Source organism: Melopsittacus undulatus, chromosome 7, assembly GCF_012275295.1.
Source record: "Melopsittacus undulatus isolate bMelUnd1 chromosome 7, bMelUnd1.mat.Z, whole genome shotgun sequence".
Classification (NCBI taxonomy): Eukaryota; Metazoa; Chordata; class Aves; order Psittaciformes; family Psittaculidae; genus Melopsittacus; species Melopsittacus undulatus.
This window is the reverse complement of record NC_047533.1, coordinates 2834760-2847312: the sequence shown is the minus strand read 5'-3', so window position 1 is coordinate 2847312 and position 12553 is coordinate 2834760. Positions and strand designations below refer to the sequence as shown.

Here is a 12553-nt window from a genome sequence, read left to right as displayed (position 1 = left end):
AAACCACAGCACCCAAGGCTTCATCCAACCTGGCCTTGAACACTGCCAGGGATGGAGCATTCACTACCTCCCTGGGCAACCCATTCCAGTGCCTCAGCACCCTCACAGGAAAGAATTTCTTCCTTAGATCCAATCTAAACCTCTGCTGTTTCAGTTTGAACCCGTTACCCCTTGTCCTATCACTGCAGTCCCTAATGAACAGTCCCTCTCCAGCATCCCTGTAGGCCCCTTCAGACACTGGAAGCTGCTCTGAGGTCTCCATGTAGCCTTGTCTTCTCCAGGCTGAACAGCCCCAACTTTCTCAGCCTGTCTTCATACAGGAGCTGCTCCAGCTCCAATCATACTTGTGGCCTCCTCTGGACTTGCTCCACCAGCTTCATGTCCTTATGCTGAGGCCACCAGAACTGCACACAGTGCTGCAAGTGTGGTCTCACCAGAGTAGAGGGGCAGGATCACCTCTTCTGACCTGCTGCTCACACTCCATTTGATGCAGCTCAGGATACATATCAAATTATCACATTTTTTTAAACTCCTAAAAACTTCTATTGTTTGTTCAGTTCCTTTTTCTTCACCAGTGATTAACACTTACATAGAAAAACATGAGATTTTGATCTTTTTATTTTCTTTTGCCAAGCCAAAGAGGAGAGGAACTTACAATTTAATCTATACTGGAATCATTAACTTGCTGTTATCGTGTTTTACTTTACAAGCTAAAGCACTCAGTCTGTCAAAAGCTGTTGGCTTTATCATTACTGGTTCTGTGGCAATTAGTAAATTTAACCCAGTATTCACTTTACTGGACATTCCTACACCTGTGCTCAGTTGTACAATCATAGAATAGTTTGGGTTGGAAGGAACCTTAAGATCACCCAGTTCCAAGCCCCTGCCATGGGCAGGGACACCTCACACTAAACCGGGTCACCCAAGGCTTCATCCAGCCTGGCCTTGAACACTGCCAGGGATGGAGCATTCACAACCTCCCTGGGCAACCCATTCCAGTGCCTCAGCACCCTCACAGTAAAGAATTTCTTCCTTATATCTAACCTAACACTTCCCCTGTTTAAGTTTGAATCCATCAACCCCTGTCCTATTGCTACAGTCCCTGACGAAGAAGAGTCCATGCAACCCTAAAAGCTCATGTGAATGTTGGAACATTTAACCTTTTGGAGTTATATCCTGCTGCCTAAAGCAGACAGCCCATAGCTTGTACCAGTTTGAAAGAAAGGTTGTTAACAAAACCCAATTATTTCTTTGATGCAGTTAGTTCTGTTTGTTACAAACCCCAAAGAAACAAAATAAGCTTGTGACAATCCACACAAAGACCCATTTTTTGGCAACACTTTGTGCAAGTCAGAGAAGGCATTTGTTTGTAAGATTGAGCATCTTTTAAAAGCAAACCTTTGAAAACATGGCCTGGAAATGTCCCAGCTGCCTGGGCTCTCCTGGCACCTCCTGCTCTTTTGTGTGGTTTCTTTCCTAGCTCAGCCTTACCCCTAACACCTACCAAAGCCTCCCACCCAGAGGATCACTTGGTGGTCTCTGCTTGGTGGTTTGGAGATTGCCATCATGTCTTAGATAAATCTGTTTCTTTGTACCTACCCTGAATCATTCTGTAGTGACACCCACCAGTTTCAGCCCACAAAAATGCCACCCTGTCAAATCAACAGCAGCAAGATATGGTCCAAGAGACAACCTTCAGTGACAGAAAAGCCATGTCCTGCTCACCAATAGATTAAACAACCCTGGTAAAGGCACTTTGCCTGTGCATGCCTCTGCCCTTCCACAAACTCTGTACTGTCTGCAGCAGCAGGCAGGTTTCACTGCATGTTCATACAAAGTCACTGTCAGAAGTGATGTACAACAGCCCTTCAAGCAAACGCATTCAGCTCAGATCATCATCATCCTTTGTATTTTTACCACAGCAGGAGCAAGACGACCAGACCATACTTGCTGTTACAAGTTCATTTCCATGAGTTTCTTATCACTTGATAAGAAATTACAGCACTAATGTGTTTCTGCAAACATCAGATTGGCTGGGTCACTTTCTGTTCCAAGGAGGTAGCGTCAAGGGAAGCACCTACATCACTGCAGAGCAATATGCAGTGTTCAAGGCACTAAGAGCAGGTTTAGAAGCAAAGGCTCAAGGTGAGAACTGTATGACTGCTTTTACTGCAGGTAACCAGGAACCAAATAAAAGCTTTCAACAAAACATCTTTATGCGTACCCAAAGGTGATCAAGTCCAAGTGGATGCACTCAGAGAATCAGTCAGGCAAACCCAAGAGCCAAAGACACCCTTTTCAGTCAATACATAAATGGGATCTGAAACTGGAAACTATCTAATGCTATTTATTCACACTACCCCACACCCCGAACAACCCTCAATCTGACTCCAATTTATCCCCTTCCCACACTTCCTTCCACCACTTAGCTTGGCCTTTCCTGCCCTAAATGATTAATGCCTGAAATCCACACACATTCATGCCTTGCAGGGAGTTTATTTTCCTCTTGGTTGTAGCTAGCCACACAAAGCCATTTCTGTCTGGCTTCAATTTAAACTAAGATACAACAGAGCTAATGAAGTCTGCAAGCTGGGATATCAGAAGCAACTTAACCACATGAATACAGAACTCTCCTTCCAGACTCATTATCCACAGGGAAAGGCACAGAGACACTGCTACAATGTGCAGAGCAGATGTGTTCTGAGGCATATAGACTTCCATAACAGTCACCCAAATTGCACTGGGCTGCATGAAAGAGAGTAGTGTTATGGCTAGATTTAAGTTGAGCAGTAGAAGTCAACCAAACCCTGTTCTCTAAAGCCAGGCTGGAAGTCACACTGGTGGAACACAGCTGAGGGGGGGGTCTCACTCATTTTGAGAATGGCTTTGTCACCCATGAAAAACCTCTTTGGTCATCAGAGGATATTAATAGCTCTTGATATTCTCATCAAATGACCTCCTTTGAGTACTCAGCTAACCACTGAAAAACATTACTCAGGCAAACCAAGCCAGTGTAGGCACAGTGGGTCTTCCCCCATGTACAGCACAGCCCACATGGAACCCATGAAGAAGGAACCTGTGTACACCATGGGGGTTGCAGTTCTGGTAGGAAAGTCAAGGCATTTAGTGTTTCACTGCTTGTTTTCTGTCTGTGACAATCAGCAAGTAACTTAAGTGTCTTACACCACCCAACTGAGCTAAAGGAAGGATTATAACAGCTCCACTGGTGATGGGTGTAGAGATGAGTATTCGAAAACTCATTTACTCTCCTTGTCTGCACTAAATGACTCCTTATCCAGACCTACAAGATGATGATTTCAGCTACAGAAAGGACAATTAAAAGTTGCCAAGGTTCTGATCCTAGTCCCACAATTTGTTTTGGTGTCCCCCATTATTCTGTAAGAGACTAAAGCACAGACAGGAGAAACCATGAGCTACCATTTCAGCCTTGAAGCTTTCTTTGTCATCCTGCAATGGAAATGCGATTGTTAGATGGAAAACAAAAAGCCCTCGTGCTAACCACAACTCCAAAGCCTGCAAGTGCTGACTTGAGACCATTTCCTAGAGTCAGCAGAACTGGCTCCCAACAGACAGAATGCTTTGTTGGTAACAGCAGCTCCTACTTGACTCCATTTCTGTGTCTGTAACGGTAACATAGATATGGCCAGAGCACCCTTAACACCCTTCCAAAGTTCATTGCCAGATATCTTAACAGCAAAGTCTTGCACCTACGCTGGGGCAATCCTATGCACAACTACAGACAGAGAGACTGGATGGAGCAGCCCTGAGGAGAAGGACTCGCAGGTGCTGGGTGAGAAAAAGCTCCCCATGACCCTGCTTCAGTGAGTGCTTGAACCCAGAACCCCCCCCGTGTGCTGGGCTGCACCCCAGAGCATGAGCAGCAGCTCAGGGAGGGGATCCTGCCCCTCTGCTGTGCTCTGGGGAGACCCCCCCTGCAGCCCTGCTCCAGCTCTGGGGCAGCAGCACCAGAGGGACGTGGAGCTGCTGGAGAGAGGCCAGAGGAGGCCATGGAGCTGCTGCGAGGGCTGGAGCAGCTCTGCTCTGGAGCCAGGCTGAGAGAGCTGGGCTGGGGCAGACTGGACAAGAGAAGGCTCCTGAAGGGGAGAGCCCAGAGCAGCTCCAGTGCCTAAAGGGGCTGCAGGAAAGCTGGAGAGGGGCTTGGGACAAGGGCCTGGAGGGACAGGCCAAGGGGAATGGCTTGAACTTGCCCAAGAGAGGGGAGACTGAGCTGAGCTCTTAGGCAGAAGCTGTTCCCTGGGAGGGTGCTGAGGCGCTGGCACAGGGTGCCCAGAGAAGCTGTGGCTGCCCCATCCCTGGCAGTGCTCAAGGCCAGGTTGGACACAGAGGCTTGGCTCAAGCTGCTCTAGGGGAAGGTGTTCCTGTCCGTGGCAGGGGTTGCAACTGGATGAGCTTTAAGGTCCCTTCTCACCCAAACCAGTCTGGGATTCTGTTATTTGGTGTTATGCTGCACCGACCTGTGGCAGAAGTCAGAGTAACACACAGCAGCATTAGGCAGCTTTGCCCAGAGCTACCCAGAGGCCCAGGGTGGAAATTCCCCACAGAGAACAGAAACTTATTAGTAAAACATTTCAACAAATTTAACCATATTTTAACAAGCCACTTCAGGTGCAGATGTTCTAAAACAACAAGAACATGTACAAGTCAAGACTGAAGGAACCAAACTGGCTTGTTTTCAGTGTTTGTGTCTCCATCACCAAAATGCTTTGCTTTTCAATCCTCAGTGCCACAACTGGTCCTGCACTGCCTGGCACTCTATGTTGCTGCATTCATTCTGGGTTCTCTTTCCATGGGAGTCATCTAATTTTTATAACACAACTCTGCTGTAGGGATAATCTGCCATTTCAAGAGGTTCACATGGAGGAATTTACTAGTCAATGCTGCTCTATATTGAAGTGACACAGCAAAAATGCATGCGAGGAGACACATCCAGGAGTGATTCCAGCCCACTGCATGATCTTCAAATCACATAAACTATAATTTTTTAAGGGGAAGAACACCCCCAAACCCTACACTAATACAGATAGCTCAGGACCTGGCTAAAGGCTTTGCAGCACAGATGCATATAGTCCATGACAGAATAGGGCTGATCTCAAGTAACAGTGGCCACTACTTATTGCACACCTCAACTGCAGGGAACCAGGGACAGATGCTCCACTCCACAGCTTTATTGAAGTCTATGCCATTTTCAAAGGCTTTGGTGTTCCTGTTGTACATCCATGCTCAGGCACTTGGAAAGACTATCCCAAAAATAAGATTAAAAACACACACAGCAGCCTGAAACAGAAGCAAAGAGCAAGAAGTTGTTTTAATCTGAAAAAGATAATTAACCCCCCCAAACAAATAAACCAAGGATGTCATTTCAAAGGAAACTTAATGCATGAGCTGCAGCATCTGATGTACAGCAAGCTGCAAAGGAATTATTTATAAAGCCCAATGACACAGATTCTTCCTTTCCCAAAGTGACAGAGATAAGCTGTTTGCTTTGACAGCTTCACTGTCGGCCTTTGGCATTCAAACTCCAGACATCAAAAGTTTAAGGCAAAAGCTTTTTAGATTCTATTTTCTTTTTCAGGATGTTATCACATGAAAAGAAGGAAGCAAAGTTGAAAAGTTCAGACCTGTCAGTTTTCCACTTGTGAAAGGGTTGAATGTAATCAGCTTGAAAAAGCACGTTTACCTGCCAACATGAGCGTGAGATGCTCTAACAAACTGCAAGACAAATAAAGCTGAAGTGCAACTAGTCCCTACTCAAGGCATCACACAGATGTGCTCACTGTTTCTCACCTACAGACCAAAAAGAGGCCCTGACCTTCACTGCAAACCCACTTTTAGCAATACTTGTGCAGAAACCCTGAACACGACACACGATCTGAAAGTCAAAGGAATCTATTTAGGTGAATCATGGTGATATCACCTCTTTAGCAGTGAAGATGTGTGAAGTTTCACCAGAAAAAGGAATGAGGTTTACAAGGTATAGGAAGATTTTATCACCATATTCTTGTCTACAACACCACCACAGAAGTACAGCCATTAACTGCAGATCCAGCATGGGAACTGGAGACTTAACAACCTGCTGGCATCAAACTGCTGCAGTCTGTGACGACCTCCAGCTCATCAGCTTGATTCTGATCACCACTTGCATGGCTTCTTGGAAAGAAAACTCTGGATTTTGCAGAGTACATTGGGGAATTAATGCTTCCCACCAATCTGCAAGGAACCAATGCTTTAATACAGCTTGGCACTCTACGGCAAGAGGGGGATTCTACTTACTCAACTTTAACCTGCATGGCTAAATAAGAAATACAAAAGGCAGCTTCTAGGAAGTAAGTGAAGAATATGTTGTGATGCACTGCAGGCACAACACACTGCCACAATTCACCATAGGAGGAGGTAGATACTTGGGTTAAAGGTAGGTGGTATCTAGAGATTAAGTGATGAGGTATGAAGAGAAGCTGGGCAGTCAAATTGATTATAAAAATTAATAATAATAATAATAATAATCCACAGTCAGCAAAACTGAAAAACTTTATTTAGGAGCCACCTGCACCACTTCACCAGCTTTAACATAGAATGGTTTGAGTTGGAAGGGACCTCAAAGCTCATCCAGTTCCAAACCCCTGCCATGGGCAGGGACACCTTCCACTAGAGCAGCTTCCTCCAAGCCCCTGTGTCCAACCTGGCCTTGAACACTGCCAGGGATGGGGCAGCTACAGCTTCTCTGGGCACCCTGTGCCAAAGACTCATCACCCTTACAATAACCATAGTAAGATCCAGTGTTAAGGTCCATTTCTGTGCTGCAAGTTGAACTGAACCAAACATTACCTTCCTCCCAGTCCTGGGCCTGCTGTGCTCTCCTCTGGGCTATCAGCCGGTTTGCCATGTTCCTTCGGCGCCTCGGCATCGCATCTCCCCTCTCATCCACATGGAGCCGTGGTCTGGCTGCTGCTGCTGCCACATCTCTCTGGTGTTCCTCATCAGCTGCAAAAGGAAAACAGAACTGATGTGAGATCCATCACCTCTGCTTGCTGCAGTTGTCCTTTCACCAGTCAGCTGTTGCAATCAGAATGGCAATGCCAGTGGTGCTTTCCAAATGAGAAAAATGAATTCTCACTCCCATGTGGTTTTCTCCTGCATGGTAGGAGATACCTGCAAGTCGCTTTCCCATGATTAAGCAGAATCATGCACTGGAACTTTCTTATTTCCACCCTGTGTAATGGAGATTTTATCCTGACAGCAGTCTCTTCTGCAATAACATATAGATCACTGTAAAGAAAAAGCTAATGTGCTAATTAGCTATGTGCTAATGTTATTTCAGCTGACAGAACCCACACGCACACAACAGAAATAAATCAGCCCACCAAAGACAGCCCCCCAAGTGCTCAAAATAATACCCTTAATGTAATAAGTTAATCTAATAGTAATCTGTTCTTCCCTTCTGCTAGAAAACTATTCCCTTTTATATGACACTGGTAATTTCTGAGTTACCAAAAGGCAAGGACCCAGAAGCACTTTTTCCCCTTCTAAAGTTGTACTAACTTCGAAGTAGATTTATCTGAACTCAGACCTCAGAGCATGCAAGTTCAGAGTGGAATATGTAAATCCTTACACCTGAAACAAAACCTGAAGAGTAAATAATGATTACAAGTTGTAGCTTGAACACATAAAGAGTAACTTCATTCTACCACCGTGATTGAACTGTGGGTCTCCCAACAGATACATGTAGGGGAAGACAGAGCCCCAAAGGTTAATGGAGCTCCACTCCATCCTCTCTGCTTATGCTTCAGTTACTAATCAAAATGTTACAAATGAGGAATATCCTAACAGAGGAGCAGCAAGGAGACAGCACGATAGGAAGCAACAGACTAGTGGGCTTACATGAGAAGGTGTCCAGAGAAAACTCTCCACCAGCTTTTTCTCCGAGACCTCCATGATCCTGTTGTTATCAACGATGGTAGTCATGCTCAAGCAGTCAGATAATGGTAAAACATTACCATCCTTGATACCTGCTTTGCATATTCTGTTGATAAGCAGAACTGATATTTGTGTAGGTTGCTGCTTGCTCAATCCTGCAAAGAATCAACTGCTGTGCCCTAATTCAGGTAAATATTCAAATGGTCTCATGGAAAGCTGCACAATTCATTTACTTCAACTCACGACACTTTTTGCACTTTGTTGGATAATATTGCATACCAGCAGGGACACAAAATGCTTTTCCCATTCTGCCAACTCTCCAGCATCCTCTGATCCTAAAAAAAAAACTATTAGCATATCTACAGTGAGAAAATAAGATTCATTCCGACTACATCTATGTGATGATCAAACGTGTGTTTGGAGCTCATCTTTGTGCATCTCGACTAGCTTCAAAGCAGCTAACTTTGGTTCTGATAACACTATAGCTGAAGCCCAGGCTGCAAACCAGAGTAATGTGGGGGAATATTTAGACACCAAAATGAGCAGCAGTTCCGGACTGCTGCAGCAATGATGCTAGCAGTGCCCCAGCCAACTCCAGTGTTAACACACACTGGGACATTTCAGACTGAGTCACTGTACTATCACACTGCTGTCACCCTTTTTATCCACTCCCTTTATGTGCAGACTACAACAGGTCTACAATAAATTACAGAGTGCTGGCTCCAGAGACCTGATCATCTTGCTTCAAGGCTTGCCCAGTCTTATTTATAGTGTGATAATGCTTATTTTTGAATGCCATAGAACATGCAAAGGCAGAGCAACAGGTTGTTTACTGGGACACTATTACATGCCAGAGATACTCAGTCTGCCAAAGACTTTATACAAGGCAGTATTTCTTTTAATAAGCTCTTGAGATACACTGCAATTCCAACCTTAGCATCCTTTCACCAGGAAGCTTCAGTGGGTCTAGCCCAGTAGCCTCCAGCAATACTCCTGCACAGCCAGACACTTGCTCATTCTGGGGCTTGGTTTTGGTTCTCAGTGTCCTGTGAAACAGAGACTGGTTTGCATTTTGTGAAAGAGGAATCTATTTATAAGCCACATAATAATTTCAAACTGAGGCATTTAACCCTCACAGAGACCAATGTGTGAACCAAGCTACTCTGTTTTCTCAATTAAATTCTCCACAGGAGATTCAGTAATTGTTCAAAGCTGACCAGTGTTAAAGGGGCTTTGAAAGACATAAAAGCTCCAGCCCATACCGTGGTCAAACATACAAGGCAGTTGCTGGACAATGCTTGTCAGACCTCTGAAGCATACAAACAGCAGAAGACACCTAAACCCTATGGATTGTTATTTAGTAGGAAATAATATGCTTTAATAAAGCTTTTTTCTTCACTCCTGCCCCTAAAGCTTCTGTTTGTAGGCATTCATCTGGACAGATATTTGAGAAACATGAATGTTAGTCACTGCATTTCTCCCAGTGCTTCATGAGGGGGAGGAGAAAAGAATCATTCACTCTGCCTGTAACATGTTTCTACCTGGCTGGTTCTTCAGGGGTCAGTGATTTGCCTACGTGGCTCAAGACACATCAGCTGGTGCAATGCCTAGAAAGTCAGACAAGCTCTTTCTCCCTCTATATTGGGAGTATCCCAGATTGTCCAGAGGTGCATAAGTGGGCCTGTAACTGGTGGTCTCACAGAACACAGATGATACACTTAACTCATAGAATCACAGAGTGGTTTGGGTTGGAAGGGACCCTAAGGCTCATTCAGTTCCCTCGACCTGCTCCAGCACCTCAATGTCTTTCTTGTAGTGAGGGGCCCAGAACTGAACACAGGATTTGAGGTGCAGCCTCACCAGTGCCCAGTGCAGGGGCACAATCACTGCTCTGACCCTGCTGCCACACTGGTCCTGATACAGGTCAGGATGCTGGTGGTTTCTGGCTGCCTAGGCACAAGGTGCTCGTGTTCAGCAGCTGTCAATCAGCACCCCCAGGTCTTTGCAATGTTATATCATTGGAAAGAACGCTTTCAGAACCCAGATTTCTTAGGACCTAATTTTACATCCCCCAGGCATAAACCTGCTCTTTCACAAAGCCTTGCAAATTTCCACTCAGAGAAAAAGACATTTTCCCTTGTGAAGCAATCCTCTGCTATCACAGCACATCATTATCAGCTCTATCAGATAAGCAAATCCATCAGGATTAACACCTGGGCTGGCAAGTTTCAAGCAAGACAAAGTTCTTGAGCTCCCTCATCCCACACCAACACAGAGAGAGCTCCACCTACTGCACCCTCACATCTTCATGGTACTTCCCATCCCACTGGTGGCATCCAGTATCTTCCACCTTCACATTGACCTAACCTGGGATATTCAATGAGAAAGCAAATCAACATGCCACAAGTGGAACTGTGCTTGGCTTTCCCAGGAGAGCGCTTTTCCCTAATCCATCTTATCACCTTAAGGCTTGTTCACAAACAGATATGCCAACCATGGATAAAAACCAGCAAGGCTATAGATTTTCTGTTCTCAGCAGAACAAGCCCAGACACGATATTGCTGGAACCACTCTGCTGCTCCAAGTGACCTTTGAAAGGAAACACACAGTTACAGGATTTACCTCTGGTGATCTTTAGCTCCTTTCATGCTCTAAACCAGGCAAGTTTAAAAGGAAATTCCCAAAGAGAGAATAAACTGCTACTCTAACCCCTAGACTTTAACAAAAGAATTAGTGAGGCCACCACCAGTTCTCCAGGTTAAATGTCTCTGGTTTCAAGTCTTTTCCATGTTTACAGCCTTACTAGGTGAATTAAACCATTTAAACCAGATGTTTGGGCTTCATTTCAGTTAGAACATTTTATGCTTAGGAAGAAAATAAATCCTCCCAAACCTCATAGCCTCTGACTTACCCAAGTCAATATCAGGAAATTACGTATTTCAGTCACTTTCATCAAAAGCTCAGCCCCAAGCCACCAACTTCATCAGTTTCCAAGCTATTAAACAGTATTAAGACAAGATCTATACAAGAAGAGGTGTAAGGAAATGTGTTCTTAAATTTACTGATTTTGAACAGTAACGCTGAATAACTGATCAAAAAGAGCATTTACTGAAATGTGATTTTAAATTTAAGTAATAATTTAATTATTATCAGCAAAGCTTTTAACACGAAGTCCTTACGAGCATACATTCCCTGTGCATGCCCTGGAATGCCTGTGTTTTGTGGTTTTGTCTCTTAAAAAAGAGATTATCAAAGCTCCATCCCCCTTAAGAACAAAACAAATCAACCCTAAATCACCCCAAATCCCAGAAAGTGGTGATGTTATAATGACAAACGCTTCAATGTTTGTGGTGCCTGAACTTACAAAGTTGAGACCTCAGAGCTAAACAACTTCCCTTCTTCAGCTCTGAAAACAACTCATATAGGCTGCTGCAACAGACCTAGCAGTGTTTGGTTTATGGTTGGACTTGATGATCCTAAAGGTCCTTTCCAGCCTAAATCCTAGAACAGTTTGGGTTGGAAGGACCTTAAAAGCTCATCCAGTCCCAAACACTGCAACAGGCAGGGACACCTTCCACTAGAGCAGGATGCCCCAAGCCCTGTTCAAATGACTGTATGATTCTGACTTCTGGTCAGCAATAAAACACACTGCTTGAGATAGGGCTGAAGTGCTGTATCATCTTCCTGCTCCCAGCATGGGACTGCACAACACCACGCAGACGCATACAGGGGGGAGCAAGCCCTTCCAGCACCAACTGAAGTGGAAGAGAAGCGGGTACAGCTGTCATGGGATGGAGAGGCTGCCCTGCTATTGGGATGCCATGCCTAACAGGAGCACTAACTTGTGTCAGTGTCCTCATACCATGGCTTTCACTCCATTACAACAGGGACACTCTCCCTTCCACCCACCCTCCCGAGAGCACAACCGAGCAGACCTCAACCCCACAATAAACCCACTCACCCCGGACCCGGGCACCAGGCCCACCCGGCAGCAGCAGGCCTCACCGCCGGCCGGGGCTCCCCCGGGGCCTGAGGGGCCACCCCAGCGGGCGCAGGACACCGGGGATCCCCCGGGATCCGCTGCCATGGCGGCTCCCTCAGGGGAAGGCCTCAGGAGGGGCGCCCCCATAGCGGTTTCCATGGAAACACTCCCCCCACCCCCCCGGCCCCATAGAAGCAGGGGCGGGCCCGCCTGAGGCCCCACCACCGGAACGGGCCGGGAGGAGCCCCGACGGGGCCGTGACTCACCTTCCCTCACTTGGCCGCGGAGACGGGTGGCGAAGAAGAGAAGTACGGCAAGGAGGACAGCGGCGATGGCGAGCAGCACCGCATCCATGCTCCGGTACCGCACCGGCCGCCGGTATGTGTGTGTGTGAGGGGGGACGGCGCTTGGTACGCTCCGCCTCTGCCCGCTGCAAGGCCCCCCGCGCTGGGGTGTTCGAGCTGCCTGCAGCGGGGTGGCGCTGAGGAGGGCTCCGTAAGGGATGCGCAGGCGCGGCGTGGGGCAGCCCGCGCGGGGAGGGGGCCTGGTTTGGGGGGGGGAGGCAGTGAGGGAGGGCGGCCCTGAGGCGGTTGGTGATGGGGTGTGCGGTTGGTCCCG

General features: G+C 46.5%; 1 protein-coding gene across 1 annotated transcript in view; it reads right to left on the bottom strand.

Moving 5' to 3' along the window:
* Positions 1-12350, bottom strand: part of DDRGK1 (DDRGK domain containing 1) — a 41819-nt gene extending 29469 nt beyond the window's left edge. The window contains exons 1-2 of the mRNA XM_034064657.1: positions 12202-12350; positions 6865-7020 (exon numbers count right to left, since the gene is read on the bottom strand). Coding sequence (XP_033920548.1) covers positions 6865-7020; positions 12202-12289 — 244 coding nt within the window. The 5' untranslated portion in view covers positions 12290-12350. The remainder of the gene's footprint in view (positions 1-6864; positions 7021-12201) is intronic.
* Between the last annotated feature and the right edge of the window lie 203 nt (positions 12351-12553).